This window comes from Bos mutus, chromosome 27, assembly GCF_027580195.1.
Source record: "Bos mutus isolate GX-2022 chromosome 27, NWIPB_WYAK_1.1, whole genome shotgun sequence".
NCBI classification, from domain to species: Eukaryota; Metazoa; Chordata; class Mammalia; order Artiodactyla; family Bovidae; genus Bos; species Bos mutus.
In genome coordinates, this window is record NC_091643.1 from 11,579,240 (window position 1) to 11,604,450 (window position 25,211).

The 25,211-nt window shown below is 46.1% G+C and overlaps 1 protein-coding gene across 15 annotated transcripts in view; it reads right to left on the minus strand.

Moving 5' to 3' along the window:
• Positions 1-1,080: 1,080 nt before the first annotated feature.
• Positions 1,081-25,211, minus strand: part of TACC1 (transforming acidic coiled-coil containing protein 1) — a 130,654-nt gene continuing 106,523 nt past the window's right edge. For all 15 annotated transcript variants that reach the window (XM_070364283.1, XM_070364279.1, XM_070364275.1 and 12 more), the window contains 7 exons: positions 16,688-16,813; positions 14,887-14,963; positions 13,487-13,530; positions 12,078-12,238; positions 10,708-10,814; positions 7,112-7,232; positions 1,081-5,887 (listed from right to left, as the gene is read on the minus strand). In XM_070364283.1, coding sequence (XP_070220384.1) covers positions 5,819-5,887; positions 7,112-7,232; positions 10,708-10,814; positions 12,078-12,238; positions 13,487-13,530; positions 14,887-14,963; positions 16,688-16,813 — 705 coding nt within the window. In that variant the 3' untranslated portion in view covers positions 1,081-5,818. The remainder of the gene's footprint in view (positions 5,888-7,111; positions 7,233-10,707; positions 10,815-12,077; positions 12,239-13,486; positions 13,531-14,886; positions 14,964-16,687; positions 16,814-25,211) is intronic.

A 25,211-nucleotide genomic window follows, 5' to 3' on the forward strand; every position in this document is an offset into this window, starting at 1 on the left:
ACCTGTGCCCCTACAGTGGAAGGATGGAGTCTTAACTCCTGCACCACCAAGGAAGTCCTAAGAAAATAATTTTTCATCATGACCTGGCACACATTTGCTTATATCTGAAACTCCATGAACACTCACCCTTCTTTTGTGTAATGCACTCTACTTCCTACTGTATTCTATTTATTATGTATGTATTAATTTATTAAGTGCCATGCCACCTCGTTTGGTCATTTCTTTTAAAAAAAATGTATTTATTTGCTTGCACCAGGTCTTAGTGGAGGCGTGTGGGACCTCGTTCCCTGACCAGGGGTCGAACCCAGGCCCCCACACCCAAAGTGCAGAGTCCCAGACACTGGGAAGTCCTTTCTTTGGTCATTTTACAGGATTCCCTCTGGGCAGCTGAGGGGGCTCGTGAGTGAGAAATCTTCTTTTTAAGAGCTTCAGAGGCTGCCACATCTAAGAGAGTGACAGTGCTCTGGTTTTCCTTAGGATCCCCACCTAAGTTGTAGACGGAGCCTTAACTGACCTCTTAATTTATCTTTTCCTGTAAAAAACTCATGACATTTCCTGACAGTCCTCCCCCTCCTTGAAGCAGAGAGTTGGTCTGGTTAATACTGAAAATATTTTTTCCTGATATTAACCTAGGAAAAAACAGAAAACATCATCTCTCTTCTGCGGGCTGTGCTGCAGTGTTTACACGGTCGGGCTGACCCTGTGTCCTTCAAGAGCTGGAAAGCTTGGGGTGACTTAGGATTTTACAACTTGACATATGCTGGGGCAGACAGGCGGTCTGTAAGCAAAAGCAAGAAGTACCCAGTCAAATACTTCGTTTGCACAGATGCAAAGGCATGGAGATTTATATGGCAAGGTCCGAATTCCAAAATTCGTTTTTTAATTAACACACCCAACCAAATGCATAAAACCTCACAAAATGAGTGTAGTGGAAATGTCTTCTTTTCTATTTTTAGACTGAAATATGGAGGCCGTAAAAGCGAGGCTGTCATGAATCTTCATGTTTGGGGATAAAGTGACTTATAACCGTGAGGGCAGGGGCGGGTGGCGGCGGTAAGAAGTCTCTACACAAGCCACATCTAACAGTGGTAAACAGTTTTTATTCAGGCAATGAAACATGGAAAAAATATATTAGTAATCATTATAATAATTTCATTTGTGTGAGTATAACTTTTACAAATATTTACCTGACATATAAAAGGGAAATCACTTGTGCATATAAAATTTATGTTGATGATTATTTCACACAACACAATCCTGACAGCAGTAGTCAATGCAGCGTTAGATTCCTCCGGACGAGGCTCCTCACACACTTCATGGCACCCATGAGAACACAGTGGAAGCAGATGTGCAATTAATTAACATTTACTTGTTGGCACATTAGTAAGTACACAGGGGTGTCTACCGGCAAAGACACACTTGCTACAAGCGACACTGAGAAGTCTGCAACCTCTGAGAAGAGAGAAACGCTGGGACCCTGTCTCACTGGGCAGGAGGGCCAAGCGCGAGGCTGAGAGTGTGAAACCTGCAGACCACCCCACACTGGCGGGGGTGGGGGTGGGAAAGGTGTGTGTGGGGTGGTTTCAGAGCTCACATTTTTATATGTCCCCTTGAAAATTATCCAGAGAGCATCACTTAACGGCGGGACAGGGAGATACTTGGTGGAGCGTGTTTCAGATGCCGCTAAAAGGCAGAGGGGGAGTAAAGCGGCATTTTCCTGATTCTAAAGTGACGAATGGGTACTGGGAAGGTTCAGGCCACACCTCAGCGCCGAGCCTGGCCTTTGCCGCCTCATTCAGAGTGCTGGATGGACAACTGCCATGGCCAGCATCGCTCACCCCATCTCCACGGTACAACTATAACCAGAGGGTATGTACAGATGTGTGTGTGTGTGTATATATATATAGTAGCTGTAACCATATTATAGTTAAAAAGTCATTCCTTAGGAATCTTGTTAGTCCAAATCTAACTGCATGCTAAGAGGCACAGAAATGGGATTGCATTTGGATGAAAAAAAACTATGAAAAGTGCAATCTTTAGTCTCCAGAATGCTAGCTCTGGGCACTAGGGAGGGAGTCTTCCCCGGAAAGTGTCATTCATACGACCTTCCAGAGGAGATCCTTAGAGGGAGGGCTCTATTACGTCTATTCCTTTGCCTTTTCTACATGGGAGACTCCAGGTTTGAGGGACAGACTGCTTTCTTTACGTCACTAGGATCTGGAGGCCAGTCAAACCTTTTTGTACAGAAGTCTCCTTGAAATACTTCTTCATGAAAAGCTTTGAAGAAGATGACCCTATAGACCTTTGGCTTGACATTCTGGGATTCCCAGACTGTTATTTGTTCTTTAATAAGGAAATAATAATCTGCCATCTTTTCAATTCTTCAGAATATATACATCTTTACTTTAAAATGCTTTGCCTGAATCACTGAATCCTTCCAACGTCTAGTTTCTCTCTCCCCAACAAGAGAATAAAATAAGAAACCACCCGAGTCCAAGAGCAAACTTGCACAGTCAACAAACTACAAAGAACACCAGGCGTGGATGATTCACGAGACAGCAATGAACCGCAGCAGAAGACCAAAAAGGGGAGGAAAAGAAGGGGCGCTTTAGGGATCTTACTCCACTCAAAAAGGACACGCTGGATCATTTCCAGTTAGAGCACTCAGACTCGCCACACTCCTGTTCCTCACAACTCGGTTTTGAGCTTCAGAGTCATCGAGTTCTCTGTTACCTGTCGGTACAATGACTGCTTCCCTCTGGCTGCACCAAGTCAGCCCAGGGATATCTGGGGCACTTCACTCTCCCAGCTTATAACCAGTCAGGATGAATCCAGGACCCAGCTAAAAAGCGTCTAGGTACTTGTGTGAGAGTTGCAGAAAGCGTGGGATGGGAAGAAGGGTAACTGGCCGGTAAGCAGATCTGACTTGAGCCATCCTCCAACGCACAGAGTGAACCTCTGCTTGGACTCCATGCCACCTGGGAAGGCCGCTAGGCCCTCGGCATTCTCACCGTCAGGCACCTCCGCACTTCCTAATCTGGGCTGGGCCTGAGGACGCTAGAAGCCATGAGCAAAGCGGGCTTCTCATTGTTTCCAGGAGCATCTCCAAATAAAGTAAATGTCATGAGGTCTGTCAGTGACTTAGCCAACCAAGTGACAGACTGAGGAGTCTGGTTACATTAGATCCTCCAGTTAAAACACTTTTAGGTGAAGACTAGCTACACTTTGGCAAACTCAAAAATTAAAAAACAAAACCAAAACACGGCTCTGGATCAAGAGCCTCAAGCAGACCACTCACGCTCCCAAACCACTGTCCAGGCCTGCGGCCTTTTCTCACTTCCCTGTCATGTTTGTCACGGGATGAATTACTGCCCAATTCACAAGTAATCTGGCCCATTAGTGTTTTGAAGCAAAACTCTAGGCTACATTCTTATTCCCCAGAGTAGGTCTCTTTCCCTTATTTTTTTAAATAAACATACTTCATTCTGCTCAGTATATTTTCTTGATGTGACAGTTGTACACGCTACATTTTCCTTCCTGCAGGAAGACTGTCCATCCACTAAATCAGAAGGAAGACGATTTCCTTGTAATGGCCATGGCAGAGTGGCCAATGGCAAATGTTACTTAATGTGGGCCTTTTCGCTTTCCTTGCGCAGTGACTTTACTCGGTAGGGTCTAGTTTCTCAGGGGTCTCTTCCCACCAGCATGCTCAGGAAGGATTGTCATCACCTCTGTTTCAACACACAGCTACTTTTTTCTCTTTCTACGCAAGCAAGAAGCCTAAAACAAGAGGACTGTGGGGTTCTAAGGGAGACTATGATAATAAGCCTTTCATGTGTCCAACAGAGCGATACGAAACAAGTAAACGTGGGTACGTCACCAAAACACAGCAGCAAAGAGGTTTAGCAACGTTTCTTTCTGCAAAACTGTGAAGTGAGTTTCTCTAGTCATGAACGGTTGGAAGAGGGTATGGTCACGTCGCCTGAGATGCCTGCTCCTCCAGGGCCAAAGCTATAGCAGGGCACTCGCTTCAAACCACGGGGACTGCTTCCAGGGCCCGAACGATTGTCACACCACTTCTCCAAACACAGAGCATTTCTGCTGTTCTGGTTTGTTGTTGCTTTTTTTTTTTTTTTTTTGTACAAAATGTTAAGACAGTAGGCTTTAAAATACAGCCTAAGCACCAATTATGGGAAATGCATATCAGTAAAATGGGACTTCTGGCTTTAAAAGACATTACTGACCTCCCTGGGGCTAAAGATTGCACCATGTGAACAGTACACGGCTAAAGAAAAGGTCACCTTAAGAGAGCGAGGGGGTCTCCATGAGGCACACTTCACTGCTGAAGGTGGGCCATGCAGTAGTTTTACAGGAAAAGTACCACAACTTACGTGCACTGGAGATAACACACGTCACCATGAAGACGCTCCGGGTGTTCAGGTTAAGACAAAAGAGCGCTTTAAGATGCCTGCGTGGATTTGGTTTTGCCTATCGAACGGGAGGGGTTCACACAGGAAATTTCCATTCGGGAGTAAGGTTCTCCGCCACTCTGAATGGAGTCCAGGAACAGCTTGAGGAATCTGGTTTTGTGAGTAGGGGTCTACTCCCTCCACCAGTATTCAAATGGCTGTGGTTTAAAAATACTCAAAATGCACTGATTTGGGGGTGGCTCATGTGATTTTCCTGCCCGTTTGGTTGAAAATTCTAAATTCTACTATCTTTCAGCTTGAAAGGATTTTTTTTTTTTTGGGGGAGGGGTGGCCTTTGGGGAAAAAAATCTGAAGAATAATTCATCACACTTGGAAAAGTCCAACTGCTGCTTTACCTTACAGTTGCTAATGGGGTTCATTAAAGAAGGTTGTCTAAACCTTTTATAAGCAGATTTCCTTTGCATATTTCAAACAGAAAGACAACAGAGAACAAATGTAGACTCTGTAGCAACAAACTGAAGTAGAGGGGACTGACGGCTCTAGGACTTGGCAAACCCCAGTTGTGAGGGAACGAAGTAGATCCCCTGGGTCTGAGCACTAACCCCAGAGGGGCAGCAGCACCCAAGCTGAGGGCCATCCAGACACGGGTTGGGGGAACAGGACGCTGTGGCCAAGAGTGCCCCCCACGTGACACCTGAGTCTGAGGTTAGGAGCCATGCCACACACGGAGTCTACAGGCTTCACCTCTTCAACCCCCCAAATTCTGCAATTGGGATTCTGAGCCAGGACTCTGTTTTCAAATAGGGTTTTATGGTTCATGGAAATATGCCTTTCTGTAGAGAAGTTCTTATTTGACTATGCCTCTGGGGGGCGGGGGAAACAAACCAGCATCATGTATAAATATGCACGTATGTGTGTGAGAGAGTGAATGTGTCTATAAATAGGTACTCAACTGGAAGTAACAACAGGCCAAATCATCTCCTCAAACAAAACCACTAATATTGAAAATCAAATGTAAAAGATGTAATAAATAAACTTAAAAAAATCAGGTGGACAGGGTATGGTCCCAAGTAATAGCCACCAAATCATAAACTGAACGCACCTGGGCCAAGTAAAGACGACTTTAAAATGAACCAAAGACAGAGAATCCTGCCCAGAGCCCATCGGAAGGATGGTCGGGCCACTCTTTCCACGTCTGCGTGATGAATCCTCCAGCGTTTTCTTGGGGCGGGCGTGTCGGCAGCAAAGCGGGACAGGCAGCAGTAGGCATGTGCTTTCATCAAGTGTTTTTTTCTCTGCAAAGGGGCAATTATTCCTGGATAAGGCAAGATAATCGTGGTCACGAGAGAAGCAGCTGAATGCAGATCTGCTGAGCTTACAGGGGAAACTCAGTCCGTCTTTCCCAGCTTGGCGATCAGCTCGTCGCAGATTTTCGTCAGTTCTTCGATTTCTTGGTTCTGAAAAACAAACAATGGGATGATGCACTGTATGTCCCAAGATGGAAGGATTATGGTGAAATCGTCCTTCGACTGCCCATACCCTCTCTAGGCACCTGACTTGATGGTTCTTCACTGTTCTGCATCAGAAACCCTTTTAAAGAAAGTTTTTTGTTAGTTGCCTCAGTCGTGTCCAACTTTTTGTGATGCCGTGGACTGTAGCCCGTCAGGCACCTCTGTCCACGGGGACTCTCCAGGCAAGAATACTGGACTGGGTTGCCATTCCCTTCTTCAGGGGATCTTCCTGACCCAGGGATCAAATCCCAGTCTCCTGCATTGCAGGCAGTTTCTTTACTGTCTGAGCCATCTGGGAAGCCCTTTAAAGAAAGGAAGGCTCTATACCTTCTCCCCTAGGAAATGGTCATGTGTTCTCCAAGTTCTGCTTAGACTGAATAAGGGGTAAGTGTAATGACTGGCCCTCTAAAGTTTGTTTCTCAGATTTCCTTGTTATCACGAGAATTACTTGGGGGTATTTTTTAGAAATGCCAGATATCTGGGCCTCACTTGCTCCATCAGCATCTCCAGGGACCTGGAGAATGCCAAGGGCCATCGTCTCTGGGTTTATCAGACCCCTCAATAAAATCCCTGTCCTGGTGGAACAGATGCCACAGGCCTGAAAATATGTTTGGAAACACAATAACAAAAACAGAAGAGGCACAAAGAACGAAGTCTAAGAATCACTGGGCAGCGTGGTTTTTGCTTATGTAGCCATTTCTAGACCATGGCACCGCTGACATCGGGGCAGGAGGGTCTTGATTGTGGGGTGTCCTGTGCACCTTGTGGTGTTTGGCACCATCTCTGGCCTCTACCCACGAGATGCCCACAGCATCTCCCAGTCCAGACAACCACATACACCTCCAGATTTTGCCTAATGGCTCCTGGAGGGCAAAACTGCAATGAAGCGGGACAATAGCTTCATGTGTTACAGAAAAAAAAGTAGAGAGAAAAAAGGCAGCCTCGGAGCCTAAACCTTTGGTCCGCTGAACTTCCATGAATGCAACTTTCACTCTGCCCCGCCTGTGGCCAGGTCCCACTCATGCTCCCCTCCTTTGTCGCTACTCGAGTCAGTGGACTGAAGCGTCTGAGCAGAGAGACAAGGTTCCTTCATCCAGACCCAAGATGAGGGCGCCACGGCGGAGGAGGAAAACCAAAGGTCTCCTGGGCATGACATCCAACCCCTCGTACCTTCTGCTGAAGGGCCCTCTCCAGGGACTCCACCTTCATCTGTTCCTTGCGGAGCCCCGCGTGGAGAGCTGCGCTCTCAGCCTTGGCTTTTGTTCGAACCTGAGCAATCTCCTCATTGGCTCTGTTATGGAAAGAAGGGATAAAAAACACATGGTTTGTCATCGGTCACGGCGCAAGAGCCAGGATGCTAACAGCTGCCATCTGTGACACAGGACTAAGTCAACTGACTTCACCATAGAGGGAAGATAGGAATCAGTGAGCTACAGGATTCAATTTTAATTTATAAAAATTTAATTACACGTAACCGCTGAGATTTCCCTGGTGCAAACTACTGGCAGAATTCATCTCAAGGCACACGGTACCCTTCAAAATTCACATGCCACCCAGGAGTGGAATCACAGGCCTACAACAACCTTAGTTTTTTTTTTTAAACCCAGTACAACAGTAAGCAGGATCTTTGTGGATTAACACAGCTAACAAGTCAGGATACTAACTGTTGGCATCTATGAAAAACAGGCCTACAGGCAACTTTATTGAAGAGATGCAAAAGGAAAATTTAAAAACCACAGACGTCATCTGATAAACAGTTAATTGATGAAAAGACGCTAAAAACTCACTGTAATCAGAGGTGTGCAAATTAAAACGATAAACTTTTAAAATGTATCAGCTTGGCAGAAATTAGCCAGGATGATCTTGGCCTGTGTTGGCCAAGATGCAAGGTGCTGACGGGGAAAGAAAACCCGCATAGCCCTCTCTGTGGATGCGGTGCGGCAGGAACTACCGCGTGCCTCCTGCCCAGGGAGTCCATCCTAGCAATCTCCCCGAGGACCACGCTCCCCAGCACCACGCTGAGGGCACAGGGCGTTCACTGCCACACTGTTTGCAACAGGAAAGGGGTGAAATGCCCGTCCACGAAAGGCATGAAATAGTCTACAAACTAATAATTAGATTGAGCAATATGTTCTAAAGCGAAAAAAAAGGGCCATAATATACGATTACATGAAAATAGAAACCTGTATGATACTGTATTATTTTTTTTAAAAAGCCCAAAGCCATTGGGTAGTATTTGTAAAGGCTCATAGAAAAGATTAGAAAGATGCAAAATAAACCTTTAATACCAATGCCTCTGGGGGTGGGGAGGGAAAAGGGGAACTTACAAGGCTTTACAAACAGGAAGGTGGCAGAATGTACAAGGATGTATTACTCTTTAGTTAAAAAATACAGTTGGGTACATCCTTCATAGATCCTTTATTCCCCAGGATAAATTGCAAATGCATCAGATTTAAGCATAAAAAAAATTAAGCCTTATTTAATAACCTATAACAGAAAAGAATCTGAAAAAGAATATACATATATATAACTGAATCACTTGCCTGAAACTAACACAACACTGTAAATCAACTACACTTCAACTTTAGTCAAAACGAATTTTAAGCAATAAAAAGAAAACTAAGCCATTTAAAGTACTGGAAGGCAAACATGGGAAAATGTTTTACACTGAGCATGATGAAGATCTTTGTCACTATGACAGAAGATCCTATAGCTATAAAAGAAATGATTGAGAAATTACACTATTATATAAAAGTAAATTTTTGCATATCAAGAAACACTATGGGCAGAGCCAAAAGGTAACAAACTAGAAAAATTATTCACAACTCATATTACAACGGGCTGTCATCTGCAATATACTTATATTTAAAATACATAAGCTGACACTAGAAAACCAGGCAAAGAAGAGTCATTCACGGAAAAGCAAATATATGTCTGCTGCTGCTGCTGCTGAGTCACTTCAGTCGTGGCCGACTCTGTGCGACCCCACAGACGGCAGCCCACAGGCTCCCCCGTCCCTGGGATTCTCCAGGCAAGAGCACTGGAGTGGGTTGCCATTTCCTTCTCCAATGCACGGAAGTGAAGTCGCTCAGTTGTGTCCAACTCTTCCCAACCCCACGGACTGCAGCCTACCAGGCTCCTCCGCCCATGGGATTTTCCAGGCAAGAGTACTGGAGTGGGTTGCCACTGCCTAAATATATGTATGTGCTGCTGCTGCTAAAATATGTTCAATTTCACTCATAAAATACATATGAATCAAAACTACGTTGAATAAAAACGCTGTGTTGCTTGCCAAAATAAAAGAAAAAACTCAACTAAATTGAAATAACCATCTTCCGCTGGTTAGATGTATCGAAAACCTGAATCCTGATCTGTTGGTGAAGCTGCATGAGAAAAGAGCTGCTTGCACACACTGCAGGGTTGTAAAGTAGTAAAAGTCTAACGAGGGCAACTGGACAATATGATCATAGTTATAAATCCATAAATCCCTTTGCCCAGCAGTTCACATACAGGGATCTCACCTGCCTCCCAGACGATAATCGTCTGAGGTTACTTACTTTACTGCAGCACTGCTGTAGCAGAAGGTGCTGAATAAACCTAAGTGTCCAACAGGCACGACTGGTTAAGTAAAGGATACGTTCCGTCAACGGAACACCAGATTAAAACATAAATAAATAAAGAGGCTCTTCATGGGTTGACACAGAAAGATTTCCAAAACAAACTGCTGAGTGAATAAAGTGAGTACGCTACCGTCTGTATAAAAAAAAAAAGGAGAGTCTCAGCACATTAAAAAAAAAAAAAAAGGACTGTGACAGAGCCTCAGCCAGCTCGACGGTGGTGCAAACACAGTGCATCAAATCCACACTGTACACCTCAGGCTTGTACGACGCCACTCACAGCCCAACACAGCTGGGCTGGGGGAAGAGGAGGGGGAGTATGTCTGGAAGGGTAAAAGGATGGTGATTTCCTGGGGTGAGGGAAGAGGTGGGAACTTCTCGGGGGGAGGACGGGGTGGGAGGGAGAGACTGTATCTTTTTATTCTTTTAAAAAATGTTTTCATTTTCTCTGGAGGGACAGCTGATTAACAATCTTGTGACAGTTTCAGGCGGACAGCAAAAGGGACTCAGCCATACTCCCCAAACGCGCCCCCCATCCAGGCTGCCCCGTAACTTTGAGCAGAGTTCCTGTGCGGTACAATAGGTCCCTGTTGGGTATCCGTTTTAAATAGTCATGTGTACACATCCATCCCAAACTCCCTAACTATCCCTTCCCCTCACCCTTACCCCCAGCGATCGTAAGTTTGTTCTCTAACTCTGTCTCTTTCTGTTCTGCAAGTAAGTTCATCTGTATCATTTTTTTTTAGATTCCACATATAAAGGATGTCATATGATATTCCTCCTTCTCTGTCTGATTTACTTTACTTGGTATTCTCTTTGTTCTTTTTAATGTTTGAACTAGAGGAAGATTTCACCTATTCAAAAAAAAAAAAAAGAAATGAGCTGATTTACAAAACAGAACCAGACTCATAGACTTAGAGAATGAACTTCTGGTCACCAGGGAGGAAGGGCGGAGGGGGAGGGACAGACTGGGAGTGTGGGACTGACAGGCACACAGTGCTTTATTTAAAATAAAATGTCTTTCCAGAAAAACAAAACGACCAAAAAGCACACACACACAAAAGCAAAACAGTAATTCTTTTTTTTCTTTCCTCTGTCAGTCTTCCTACAACAATATGAAAAATGAAATTCTTCCGCACAGGCTCTTACTTGTCTAGTTTTTCCTCGGCATGGATCTTCAGGGCCTGATACCGTTGCTCTTCTTGTTTAACTCTGGCTAAGTAATCCTGAGCACATTTTTTCAAGGCTTCTTCATTCTGTTACCAAGTGACAATTTAAAAGGAAAGAAACAGGTCATTTTGTTTCTCTTCTACTAGTAACCTGCCATGTGTCAAGAGCTTTCCTTTTTTAAAACATGAGAAAACCTAATTACATTCAGATGCCTTCAAATAAGATTCCATGGTACTTTGAAAAAGGCACAAATAATTCCCACTGAGGAAACTGTAGATAACATCATGCATTAACTTTCAAATCAGATAGTGAGTTACACTGACACACCTGCTTCTGAAGTGCGCATGCCTGTGTTAAGTCGCTTCAGTCGTGTCTGACTGTGTGTGGTCCTGTGGACTGTGGCCTGCCAGGCTCCTCTGTCCACGGCATTCTCCAGGCAAGAATACTGGAGTGGGTGGCCATGCCCTTTCTCCAGAGGATCTTCCCCACCCAGGGATCAAACCTGCATCTCTTATGTCTCCTGCACAGGCGGGCAGGTTCTTTTCCAGTAGCACCTGGCTTTAGGAAGGCCAAAGTTATTCAAAACTGAAGGGTGCAACTTCCCTGGTGGCGCAGGGGATAAGAATCCACCTGCCAGTGCAGGGGACATGGGTTCGATTCCAGGTCGGGGAAGATTCCACATGCCGGGGACCAACTGAGCCCGTGGGCCACAGCCTCTGAGCCCGAGCGCAGCAACTGCTGGAACCCACACGCCTACAGCCCCAGCTCCACAGGAAGAGGCCGGAGCACTGCAGCCAAGAGTGGCTTGCCGCAATTAGAGAAGGCTTGAGCAAAGCCACAAAGACCCAGCACAGCCAAAAACAAACAGAAAAACTGAAGGGGAATCTGATTCCTGTTTTGGACACACTGGACAGTCATTTTATTTTAATATGAAAAAAAGAACGCTCACTGCTATAAATGTGTCTTTAGTGATGATGAGTGACCAAATTAAGTCAATATGCCCACTTACACCTAAATTTGAAACTTCATACTTCCTTCTTTGATACCTTCGGCTTGAATTTTTCAGTGCTATGGCTTGACTCCCTTTTACTTTTGACAAATTGGTGAATGATCAAAAAGAACATTTCTAGAACTCTCCTAAGGTCTGAGGGCCCCAGGTTCTTACACGCTGTGCCACACTCTGGTCGTGTCCAGGGCTTGTTGCCCTGACTGAGAGGAAGGATTCAAACATGCCACCCAGGGTCCCTGATTTCCTGTTTCTGGGCCACCCACACTTTGGGCACATGGGTTTGACAACCCATCATCAAGAAGACGCACCACCAAGGCGGCAGAAGGCAAAGGACAGGTACCTTCTTGAACCCTTCCAGGACGCCCTTCAGGTTCTCGTATCTCCTGAACAGGTCAGAGAGGGACCTTTCCACCGAGTTGAGGTCGGCCAGGGCCTGCTCCTTCTCCATGGTCAGCTGCTGGAAGCTCTTCTGAGAGCTCATGCTTGTCCTCTGTTCATCTTCTGTGAGTCACGATCAGAGAACATGCATTCACCCAACAGTTCACAGCTGCCCTCCTGAGCTGCGAGGCAGTACTCTAGGGGGTTGGAGGGGGGCAACCCAGCAAGGAAGGTGACAAGTTTCCACCCTGACACTCTGGTGCGGGAGACAGGCAACAGGTGACGGGGAAAAGAACAAAGCAGGGCAAGAGGGTGGGGTGCCTTTATATCAAATGGCCTCTGTCTGAGGAGAGATGCAAGCAGAGACCCAGAGGAGCTGAGGGCAGGAGCCATGCAGCTCCCAGGTGTCAGGTGGCATGGATGGCATAAATTATCATCTCAGCACTTCAGTTAATGCAGAGAGACCTGAAGTGACTTGGGGAGTCAGTCCTTACGACAGCGGCTACAAGAGGTTCTAAATGCAATGCAGGAGGATGAAGCGCTGTCCTTTCTAATGGCCCTGATGGGTCTGAGGCAGGGAAAGCAGGACCTGCTGTGGAGTGAGGCCCAGAGACGTCCCACTGGAGGGGGCGGGGAGAGGGGTGGGAGGAAGGATGTGGAGAGGCCGCCCACCCTGGTGCTGGAAGTGTTCATCCTCTACAAGGAACCTAATCTTAATGGATCCTCAGTATTTGCAGATTCTGTATTTGTGAATTTGCCTGCTCACTGTAATTCCCATGTCGCCTCCAAGTCAAGACGTGCGGTGGGTTCCCGGCCGTTCGGGGGCACGTGTGGGGCAGCAGAGAACTGGGCTGACCCGCCAAGCATGTTTTCGCCTAAGGCTGGACCAGGAGATGCTCTGCCATGTTGCATACTGCCAACAAGGACCCTATTTAGTCTACTTCGGGCCTTAATTTTGCATTTTTGTGCTTCCTGTTGGGGAATTTTAAATGGGCCCCAAGCCTGGTGCTGTGGACCCGTCTTGTGTCCTAAAAGCTACAAGGCTGGAGGTGTCTTGGGGGAAAACACACGTGAGATGAGCTTCGTCCGGGTACGAGCTCAGTATTAATGAAACGACAATACATCTTAAATAAGGTTATGTATTGACAAAATTGTTGTGACCACAGGCTCACAGGCACCTGCTTTGCCTTCCTGAGGATCAATAGGTTAGAATTGCCTAATTCAGTGTTTGTGGCAATTTTATAAAAACAAGAACTGCATATAATGAGAATCAACTGTATCTCAGGGATGGACAAACTGAGAGATTTATATTTTAATTTGAAAATCATCTTTGGATCCTGAGGTTCATATTCTAGAGAAAAATTTCCTTACCAATCATTTGGGCAATGGTCTTCTCATACTCAGCCACAATTTTCCTTAAACAAACAGACAAAAAGTCTCATCAGAAGAGAATATCCAGACAAGGGAAGTTGGACAAATGCTGCCCTAAACAACAAAACACAGTAACATGTACTGACAAACTCACATAACCCAGCTACCTGCTTTGGGGTGCCCCCCTGCTTTTTTAGTATTTAATATAAGATTTGTTAATGCTCAGAAAGGCTTTTCTCAAGGTTCTGTTTAATAAGGCTTGCATTTTATTTGGGCTTCCCTGATAGCTCAGTTGGTAAAGAATCCACCAAAACAACTGCCTTCATTTTTCTTTGCACCTTTGTGAATGACGCCAAGGCAGTCCGTGAATTCTGCTTAGAGAAGTGACTCTTTTACAAAATAAGTTAACGATATCCTGGGGGCTCCTCCTAAGAGGCCCGATCTGAGTTCAGGCTTTCCTGGCCCCAAACCACTCTTACAGGCAGTGGGTCCCCTGTGATTCAGTTCCAGGTTTTATTTTATTTTCCTAATTCCAGAAGCATTTTAGTTATTCCAAGTTATTTAAAGATCATACTGTCCTGTTCATGCGGGAAAAGTGCAATCTTTTCCTGACCCTCCAGTGACGGGTGCCCCTCCCTGACACCCTTGGTGAGAAGAACTCTGGTCCTCACTCTGACTAGGCATCCAAGTTCTCACGAAGGCAGCTGAAAGCTCCCCGAGATCAGGGGCTGTGCCTTCCTCCCCAACAAGCTGGCACAGGGACCGAGCAAGCACTCTAAACACCAAATAATACAAGAGCCACAAACTAAAGTGGACCCATTTAAAATGTTTCATCCAAGTGCCCACTGAACAGTCTGTAAATTATTTATGCCCCCCACTCTTTGGTGCCATTTTTAGTTATTTCGCAGCTCCTAACTGTAGGAGTGAATAGTAAAAGCAAAGAGAGTCCAAGTTAGTCAGTCAGCTTTGTTTCCTGTTAAAATGCTTTTTATACGCTACCTTGTGGCTATGAAATTTGAAGCTACCATGTATAGTTCGTTTTAGGAAAGGATTATGGATTGTAATGCCTCCATAACTAAAGATGTCAATAAATCTTGTTACTCTGTATTTCGAATGGGTATTTTTGCACAAATTTGTCTTTTCAAAAGACAAGGATTCTGTGGGTTCTGCTTACTTGTCATGTTCTGAACAACACAAAATAAGATACCACATTTGAATACAGTAATTGGTCAGCAATCCTCAGGAAATGACCTTACCCATCACAAATTAAGGTGCAAACAGCAAAACCCTCAAGTTCTCAAGAGCTGGTTCTATGTAAGCAAGTACTGTCATCCCTTCCTTTGCACTAAATCTAATAGTACATAAAGGGACCCACCCCTCCCTCAAACCTCCAGTCTAACCTCATCTCCAAGACTTCTTGTCGGGTTTCTTCGTATTTTTTCTTCCATTCATTTGCTTCGATCTCTTTAGTGATTATCTAGATTATAATGCAGACAGAGCTTAGTTTTACCGGCTCAGTCTCTTTACAGTTTGAATTCAAGACTAGAGCCTGAAAACAACACACAGCCAATGTTCATCCCAAGATATTCAATCTACATTAGGAATAAAAAAACTTCAACCTCTATGTGTATTGCACACAGACACTGGGGAAATGTTGTCGGCCACATAAGGATGCTGGAATGCGGTCACCAGGGTGAAGGGGAGGAGAACCTCTCCCAGGAAAGCCCCAGGTGGGAATTACCATCTCTGTAAACTCCATGTTGGTCCAGGGTCTGGCTCTCGGCCTAGAACCCTGCTGGGTCAGGACGACAACAGCTGAGCCACTGGTCTGGCAGACTCCTCTTAAAGGTAAGACGCCAGAGCCCCACTTTATTAGTAATTAGGCTGAGACATGAAACCATCACAGGATCAGAGTGGGGGGAGCTGGCCTGGCCAGGTAGTCTCTTTCTGCAGAGATTTCGGATTGAGTCAGAATAGAGCTCAGAAGGTCAGTGCCTCCAGGCAGAGGCACCCAACTCACGGTGGGCAAGATCCTGCTTGTTAGACCAAGATCCATATCCTACATTTGGCAGGCCCATGCTAGCTGGAAAGAAACACTCTAGATTCACGGTCTCAAACACCTCTTCCCCTGCACAGGGCTCAGATGGGAACCTATTGTTCTCCTGTGATTATACTTTCCTGTGCTTCTTTCTAATTGTGTACAATCTTTATTTTGGTGCCATGAAGCAGGATTTCAAGAACCAGAAGCCAGCCTCTCTGCTTCAGGGAGGAAGCAGGCACATCTTTGTTTTTTGGGCCACTCTGTAGGGCACACAGGATCTTTTCTTAGTTCCCCCTGCAGGGGGGAAAGTGTTAACCACTGGACCACCAGGGAAGTTCTAGCACATCTTTGCTTTGATGCATCTGGTCAGTGGATATCTCATAATTTTAACTCTCAGAAGAAAGAAGACACTTTTCTCATTTACAACACTTTGTGAAGCCTCCTGACCACAGCGTTTTGACAACAGGACTAGCTGACACCACTAATTACCAAAATTATTGCTCTGTTTTAAAGGTTTGAAAGACCTAGGTCAGAGGTACTTAACCATTTTCATCACATTATAAAAATAAAATCACTACACCAAGGGAATTACCTTCTTTTAAAAAAGTGGAAGAAATCCAAGAAACATATAAACCAAACACATCAAACACAGCACAGAGGTGTAAGGGGAGGGTGGAAACGAATTAATGGTACCTAACAAGTGTCTTTCTATTTTCCAGATCACCCAGGAAAGGCCCAGCAGTGATCTATTTCAAACAGAAGACGTTCAATAAACACGACAGAGGAAGTTGAGAGTTAATTAGCAAGTTTATATTCCTACAAGTCTAGAATTTGAGGAACTTTTAGGCATGAGCCTATATCCTCTGTAAAACGAAGGGGTGCTGGCTTAGTTACGTATGTGGGTGAAGTTGGGAAAATTGTGTACTTAAATCTTCAAGGATAAGCGATAAAGAAGTGTCCTGAAGTTCTCAAGGACACTTCGAAGTGTCAGCTTTGCCCCTTGGACACCAGAAGACCAGGACTCCAGCTCCAGGGAGCCCTTTATATGAGCTCTCCAGCTGGTGAGCAAGAACTCAAGCCAGCAGAGATGGAACCTCCCCACTGGCACACAGGCTTGACAAAGAAATAAGCAACAGCGGACGTGGTGGGCAAGTCTTCACCTCTTCCCTTATCAGGGTGAGCACGGCGGTCTTATCTGATTCGCTGAGGCAGATGCCATCCAGGGGGCTCTCCGCCCCGCAGGCCACGGACACGGGGGTCTTCTCCACCGGGGACTCCAGCAGTGCCTGTGGGGGGAGCGAGCGCAAGTAAGACATATGGGCCTCAGCTGCTTAACCCCAAATACCCTTCAGCGACTTCCTCCTGATGAGAACGATCACATCTTTTAAAAACAGGTTGGAAGGGGGGGAAAAAAGCCAGCCCGGGGGTGGGGTGGGGAGGAACCAGAGACATTGATGTATAGAACAGTCTTTTGGACTCTGTGGGAGAGAAGAGGGTGCGATGATTTGGGAGAATGGCATTGAAACATGTATAATATCATATATGAAACGAGTCGCCAGTCCAGGTTCGATGCACGATACTAGATGCTTGGGGCTGGTGCACTGGGATGACCCAGAGGGATGGTATGGGGAGGGAGGAGGGAGGAGGGTTCAGGATGGGGAACACGTGTATACCTGTGGCGGATTCATGGTTGATACATGGCAAAACCAATACAATATTGTAAAGTTAAAGAATAAAATTTAAAAAAAAAAGAAGAGAAAAAAAAAACCCCAACAAATCTAGCTACAGTACAATCTAAAGAAAAAACCATTCTTAAACAATGACCTTATGGTTGTGAGTAGGGGGATGGGGAAGGACAGGGGAAAGGGATGGTTAGGGAGTTGGGGATGGACAGGTACACACCGCTATATTTACAAATGGATGCCCAACAAGAAGGACATGCTGTACACAGCACAGGGAACTCTGCTCAATGTTATGTTGCAGCCTGGATGGGAGCGGGGTTTGGGGAGAATGTGTGTGTGAGTTGTTCAGTCATATCTGACTCTTTGCAACCCCGTGGAATGTAGCCCGCCAGGCTCCTCTGTCCGTGGGATTCTCCAGGCAAGAATACTGACTGGAGTGGGTTGCCATGCCCTCCTCCAGGGCATCTTCCTGACCCAGGGATCAAACCCGAGTGTCCTTCGTCTCCTGCACTGGCAGGCGGATTTTTTTTACTTCTGAGCCACCAGAGGAGCCCCTGGGGGAGAATGGAGGCGTGTGCAGGTGTGGCTGAGTCCCTTCACTGTGCACCTGAAACTATCACAAGATTTTAACTGGCTACGCGCCAAGTGCAGGCGGCTGCAACGGGCGCGCCAAGCGCGGCCGAGAGGAGCCACCCCACGTCTGAGGTCAGGGGCAGAAGCTGGGAGGACCCCGTGCCCGAAGGGCAGCAGCCAAGAGGAGTTACCCTATGTCCGAGGTCGGGGCAGCGGCCGAGAGTACCAGAATGCGATGGCGCAGGAACGGCTGAGAGGAGCTACCCCTTGTCCGAGGTCGGGGGCGGCGGCCGGGAGGAGATACCCCACACCCCATGCCTGAGGCCAGGGGCGACGGGCGGGAGGAGCTACCCCACGCCCCTAAGCCCGAGGCCAAGGGCGGCGGTGGGGAGGAGCAACCCCACGACTGAGGCCAGGGGCGGTGGCCAGGAGGACCAACCCCACGTCCAAGGAGCCCTGGCTGCGCGGGCGCAGGAGGGCCTAGAGGAGCTATCCCACGTTGAAGGTCAGGAAGGGCGGCAGTGAGGAGATACCCCTCGTCCAAGGTAAGGAGCAATGGCTGCGCTTTGCTGGAGCAGCCGTGAAGAGATACCCCACGCCCAAGGTAAGAGAAACCCAAGTAAGACAGTAGGTGTTGCAAGAGGGCATCAGAGGGCAAACACACTGAAACCATACTCACAGAAAACTAGTCAATCTAATCACACGAGGACCACAGCCTTGTCTAACTCAGTGAAACTAAGCCATGCCCGTGGGGCAACCCAAGACGGGCGGGTCATGGTGGAGAGGTCTGACAGAATGTGGTCCACTGGAGAAGGGAATGGCAAACCACTTCAGTATCCTTGCCTTGAGAACCCCATGAACAGTATGAAAAGGCAAAATGATAGGATACTGAAAGAGGAACTCCCAGGTCAGTAGGTGCCCAATATGCTACTGGAGATCAGTGGAGAAATAACTCCATAAAGAATGAAGGGATGGAACCAAAGCAAAAAGAATACCCAGCTGTGGATGTGACTGGTGATAGAAGCAAGGTTCGATGCTGTAAAGAGCAATATTGCATAGTGTTAGGTAGGTAGAATAGGGAAAAGGAGTCCAAAATGGCGGTGGCTAAAAGACAAGGAAGGTCTGAGGACCAGAGTGAAGACTTCAGGCAGGACAAACAGAACAAACAGCACTCCTGGCTAAGCCCAATTTGCATAGGGCAGGCCCAGGTGGAGGAAAAAACATAAAAGGAGGAGCCAAAGTGCTTTCTCACAGACTCTCTCTCCCGTGTGCATGCGCGTGCTCTCTCTCTCTCTTTCTCCCTCCCCATGCACTCCTCCACTCCCTTCTCTTCGAGCCTTGGATTCTCCTGCTATCTTCTAAATAAAATGGAGCTGTAACACTGATTTGCCTAAGAGCTGTAGCACGGTTTGTCCAAGACCTGAGAGCTGTGACGTGCCAAGGGCTTTAATGTCTGTTGCTCCAAATCTTTGTTGTGACGAGACAAAGAACCAAGGAACATACACCTACGTGACAATAGGAACCTGGAATGTCAGGTCCATGAATCAAGGCAAATTGGAAGTGGTCAAACAAGAGATGGCAAGAGTGAATGTCGACATTCTAGGAATTAGCAAACTGAAATGGACTGGAATGGGTGAATTTAACTCAGATGACCATTATATCTACTACTGCGGGCAGGAATCCCTCAGAAGAAATGGAGTGGCCATCATGGTCAACAAAAGAGTCCAAAATGCAGTACTTGGATGCAATCTCAAAAACAACAGAATGATCTCTGTTCATTTCCAAGGCAAACCATTCAATATCACAGTAATCCAAGTCTATGCCCCAACCAGTAATGCTGAAGAAGCTGAAGTTGAACGGTTCTACGAAAACCTACAAGACCTTTTAGAACTAACACCCAAAAAAGATGTCCTTTTCATTATAGGGGACTGGAATGCAAAAGTAGGAAGTCAAGAAACACCTGGAGTAACAGGCAAATTTGGCCTTGGAATACGGAATGAAGCAGGGCAAAGGCTAATAGAGTTTTGCCAAGAAAATGCACTGGTCATAACAAACACCCTCTTCCAACAACACAAGAGAAGACTCTATACATGGACACCACCAGATGGTCAACACCAAAATCAGATTGATTATATTCTTTGCAGCCAAAGATGGAGAACCTCTATACAGTCAGCAAAAACAAGACCAGGAACTCAGACCATGAACTCCTTATTGCCAAATTCAGACTTAAATTGAAGAAAGTAGGAAAAACCACTTGACCATTCAGGTATGACCTAAATCAAATCCCTTATGATTATACAGTGGAAGTGAGAAATAGATTTAAGGGCCTAGATCTGATAGATAGTGCCTGATGAACTATGGAATGAGGTTCGTGACATTGTACAGGAGACAGGGATCAAGACCATTCCCATAGAAAAGAAATGCAAAAAAGCAAAATGGCTGTCTGGGGAGGCCTTACAAATAGCTGTGAAAAGAAGAGAAGCGAAAAGCAAAGGAGAAAAGGAAAGATATAAACATCTGAATGCAGAGTTCCAAAGAATAGCAAGAAGAGATAAGAAAGCCTTCTTCAGCGATCAATGCAAAGAAATAGAGGAAAACAACAGAATGGGAAAGACTAGGGATCTCTTCAAGAAAATCAGAGATACCAAAGGAATATTTCATGCAAAGATGAGCTCGATAAAGGACAGAAATGGTATGGACCTAACAGAAGCAGAAGATATTAAGAAGAGATGGCAAGAATACACAGAAGAACTGTACAAAAAAGATCTTCACGACCCAAATAATCACGATGGTGTGATCACTGACCTAGAGCCAGACATCCTGGAATGTGAAGTCAAGTGGACCTTAGAAAGCATCACTACAAACAAAGCTAGTGGAGGTGATGGAATTCCAGTTGAGCTATTTCAAATCCTGAAAGATGATGCTGTGAAAGTGCTGCACTCAATATGCCAGCAAATTTGGAAAACTCAGCAGTGACCACAGGACTGGAAAAGGTCAGTTTTCATTCCAATCCCAAAGAAAGGCAATGCCAAAGAATGCTCAAACTACCGCACAATTGCACTCATCTCACACGCTAGTAAAATAATGCTCAAAATTCTCCAAGCCAGGGTTCAGCAATATGTGAACCGTGAACTTCCTGATGTTCAAGCTGGTTTTGGAAAAGGCAGAGGAACCAGAGATCAAGTTGCCAACATCCACTGGATCATGGAAAAAGCAAGAGAGTTCCAGCAAAACATCTATTTCTGCTTTACTGACTATGCCAAAGCCTTTGACTGTGTGGATCACAAGAAACTAGAAAATTCTGAAAGAGATGGGAATACCAGACCACCTGATCTGCCTCTTGAGAAATGTGTATGCAGGTCAGGAAGCAACAGTTAGAACTGGACATGGAACAACAGACTGGTTCCAAATAGGAAAAGGAGTTCGTCAAGGCTGTATATTGTCACCCTGTTTATTTAACTTATATGCAGAGTACATCATGAGAAATGCTGGACTGGAAGAAACACAAGCTGGAACCAAGATTGCCAGGAGAAATATCAATAACCTCAGATACGCAGATGACACCACCCTTATGGCAGAAAGTGAAGAGGAACTAAAAAGCCTCTTGATGAAAGTGAAAGTGGAGAGTGAAAATGTTGGCTTAAAGCTCAATATTCAGTAAACGAAGATCATGGCATCCGGTCCCACCACTTCATGGGAAATAATGGGGAAACAGTGTCAGACTTTATTTTTCTGGGCTCCAAAATCACTACAGATGGTGACTGCAGCCATGAAATTAAAAGACGCTTACTCCTTGGAAGGAAAGTTATGACCAACCTAGATAGCATATTCAAAAGCAGAGACATTACTTTGCCAACAAAGGTTCGTCTAGTTAAGGCTATAGTTTTTCCTATGGTCATGTATGGATGTGAGAGTTGGACTGTGAAGAAGGCTGAGTGCCGAAGAATTGATGCTTTTGAACTGTGGTGTTGGAGAAGACTCTTTCGGGTCCCTTGCACTGCAAGGAGATCCAACCAGTCCATTCTGAAGGAGATCAGCCCTGGGGTTTCTTTGGAAGGAATGATACTAAAGCTGAAACTCCAGTACTTTGGCCACCTCATTCGAAGAGTTGACTCACTGGAAAAGACTCTGATGCTGGGAGGGGTTGGGGGCAGGAGGAGAAGGGGACGACAGAGGATGAGATGGCTGGATGGCATCACTGGCTCGATGGACATGAGTCTCAGTGAACTCCGGGAGGTGGTGATAGACACGGAGGCCTGGCGTGCTGTGATTCATGGGGTCGCAAAGAGTCAGACACGACTGAGCAACTGATTTCTGATCTGATCTGATGCCCCAATACAAAAATAAAAAGTAAAAAATTTTTTTAAAAAAGGAAAAAACATTCTAATGAGTATCAGGCAGGTCTTAGATTCTCTTTTAACAGGTGACTTAGAGAAGTTTTCTTCTCATTCAAAAAGGAGAAAGTGTAATTATCTCAGAGGTCAGTCACCAGACAGTCACGTGCAGAAGAAAGAAAAACACCCGCTGTTACTATCCTGCGAACCTGGGGATCTCTGGGGATGACATGGTCCATGGAAATAAATTTCAAAATGAGCGTCGACCTTTTTACATACTGCCTCCTGTGTACTATGCTTTAGCCACTTTGGATGGAAATGTTTCTAAAATGACTTTCAGGCCTAAGCAGGCACAAATGGCGAAGATAAGTGAACGCTGACCCTCCCGGGTCTTCGGGAAGGGCAGAGGCCCCGAGCACTGGCATGCAGATCCAGCAGTGCCGTCAGGGGCACAGCGTGAGGGTCTGGGCTGCAGTTCCTCATTTCAGGCCTTCCTGCCGGAGGTTTTAGCTCCTTTTGCGAACATGTCACCTTCTGAGGTGCCAGCCTGACTTTTTACCATAAACATGCGTTCCTGGGAGCCACGTGCTGTTAGGATTTTGTTTTTCACAGGAATGTGGAATCTGTACCACTTTTCTTCCTAAAAAGCATTTTTGAGGGTTATTTCCTCCCACCTATGTTAACTTTTTGTATAAACGGAGAAAAATCTGATCCAGTAACACCCAAAATGCCAGCCAAAGTGACCTGGGAATCTTTTTTTCTTTTAAAAAAAAATTATTACATTTAGGGTTAGGATTCTGGAATAATCTTAATAATCTAAAATGTCAGGAAAAAAAAAAAATGTCAGCATGACTGACCAATTAGTTACTGATTATAATCGATCCAGTTCTCTGGTGTCTTGTTTGAATCAAATTTGAATAGGAAATCCAAGGTCAACTTAGACAAGGGGTTTGTAAACTTTTCAAGGTCATTATGGACTCATTCTCGCTTTAGAAAACACTCAGACACACTCACACCGTTTCTGCATACAGCTTCACAGCCATCAGCCGAGGGCCTAACACAGAAACCCTGGGCTGAGGCCACAGATATGGGAAGCACAAAAGCCACAGGCTGGCAGTGCCCATTCCAGCAGCATTTGGGGGAGGGTGGCCCACCACCTGACAGAAGCCCGAGGTCCCCCAGAAAAACTCTTATCTTGGGAGAGACCCGTCACCAGAGCCAGAAGGCATTTGCGGTCTGCAATCTCTAACAAAACGGTCCCCGGTCACCCCAGCTCCTGTATGAGTTCTCCGCAGCCTCCCACCACCCTGAGTTAGGCTGGACCCAGTGACGGTCATATAAGAACAGAAGATGGTAAACGTCACAGGGTGTTACTGGTTTACAAACAGGCTTCAGGCTGTGAGAAGGTCTATGGAGAAGCCACGTGGGGAGGTTCTGCCATGTGAGAGGGCCTGGAAGTGGATCCACCCCAATCGAGCCCAGACGTGACGGCAGCCGGTGACAGACCCTGAGTCAGAGGCACCCAGCCAAGCCGCCCCAGGATTCCTGACCCCAAAATGAGGAAATTGAGAGCGTGTCACTTGATCACTAGCACACTGCACATCTGAGTCAGCCCCTTACCTCTTGTGCCACGCACTCCTTATCAAGAAACCTTCCCTCGGGGCCTTCCCTGGTAGGTCCAGTGGTTAAGAATCTACCTGGCAATGCTGGGGACTCAGGTTTGATCCCTGGTCAGGGAACTAAGATCCCACATGCCACAGATCAACTGAGCCTTCAAGCTGCAACTACTGAGTCCTCGAGTCACAGCTAGAGTCCAAGCACCAAAATGAAAGATCCCACGTGACACAACTAAGACCCAATGCAGCAAAAAACAAAACAAAACAGAAACTAAACGAAGAAACCTCCCCGCAGCAGTCTTGCTTCCCCTGTGTAACTCGCCTACTGGGTACTGCCTACACTTTTGGTTTCTTGTTACACTGCTGACTTTAAATTAGTACATTTTACATCAGTCTTTTGTCTTTCATTATTCAACTCAGAATCCCTGAGTCAACTCAACTCTGGGAAACTGGCCCCCTGTGCCTTCCATGACCCTCATGTTAGCAAGAATTTGGGAAATAAGCCAAGTTTTCTTGGTAGGGAAAATATTTGTCTCTTCTGGAGTTCTGCATCCCAGTCATCTTCGAGGGGATAAATGAATTCGGCCTGCCTGCTTGTTTAACGACTTTGCTCTAACAGGTGAGCTATCTGGAAGGGGCAGCGTTCTGTGCTGGAAGATCAGACAGACCTTAGACGGGAGTGAACACACCCAGAGGCGTGGGCTCTCCCTGGCCATCCCCGCTGCCTGGCCACACGCCACAAGCCTAGTGGCTCAAAATGCAATGGCTCTTATGAGGAATTTATAGCTGTGGCCTATTTTAGCTGCCTTTCCCGGTCCTCTAGGATTTATTTAGCTTTTTTACATTCCTCAGGCCTTCATAATGTTTCTCAAACAATACAGAAAGCCTACAGAATCTACCATTATCAGAAATTGGCCCAGCCATCTCCTCCAGGGCTGGGCAACCTAGTATGTGTTTAATAAAGACGTTAAACCAATCAGATCATTTATCACTTACATCCTTCCGAAAGGGTCCTGCTTCACATCTCCTAGTCCTTATCCCCATCCCACAAAGCATCTACCCTTGAGGATCCATGAAGACCTGTCTACAGACAGTGGGGCCCAGGGATGTCTTGGCTGCAAGTTGACAGTGAGCACAGATGCTACAAAGTAACTCTCTGTACTTGTCCTAGCGACTGGAGAATCTGGGTTCCTCATCTGTAAGGCTCATCCCATTTGTCCTTGAACCTGTCAGAGCAGGGCCCGCCCTCCCCCCGCCCCTTCTAACAGAGACACACTGTGAACTCAACGTTTGAGAAGTTCAAGGTTTCTCTGAAAAAAATAATAAACTCAATCCTAAGTGAGAGATGCTGCAGACCAGCTGCTGAGAAGTGAGACGACTGTCCTCTGGCCTTAGTAATTTCACCCTGGCCGTTCCCCAGAGCTGGACAGAGGATGCAACAGGAATGCCCTTGGGAGCAACACCCAGAGGCTCACAAAG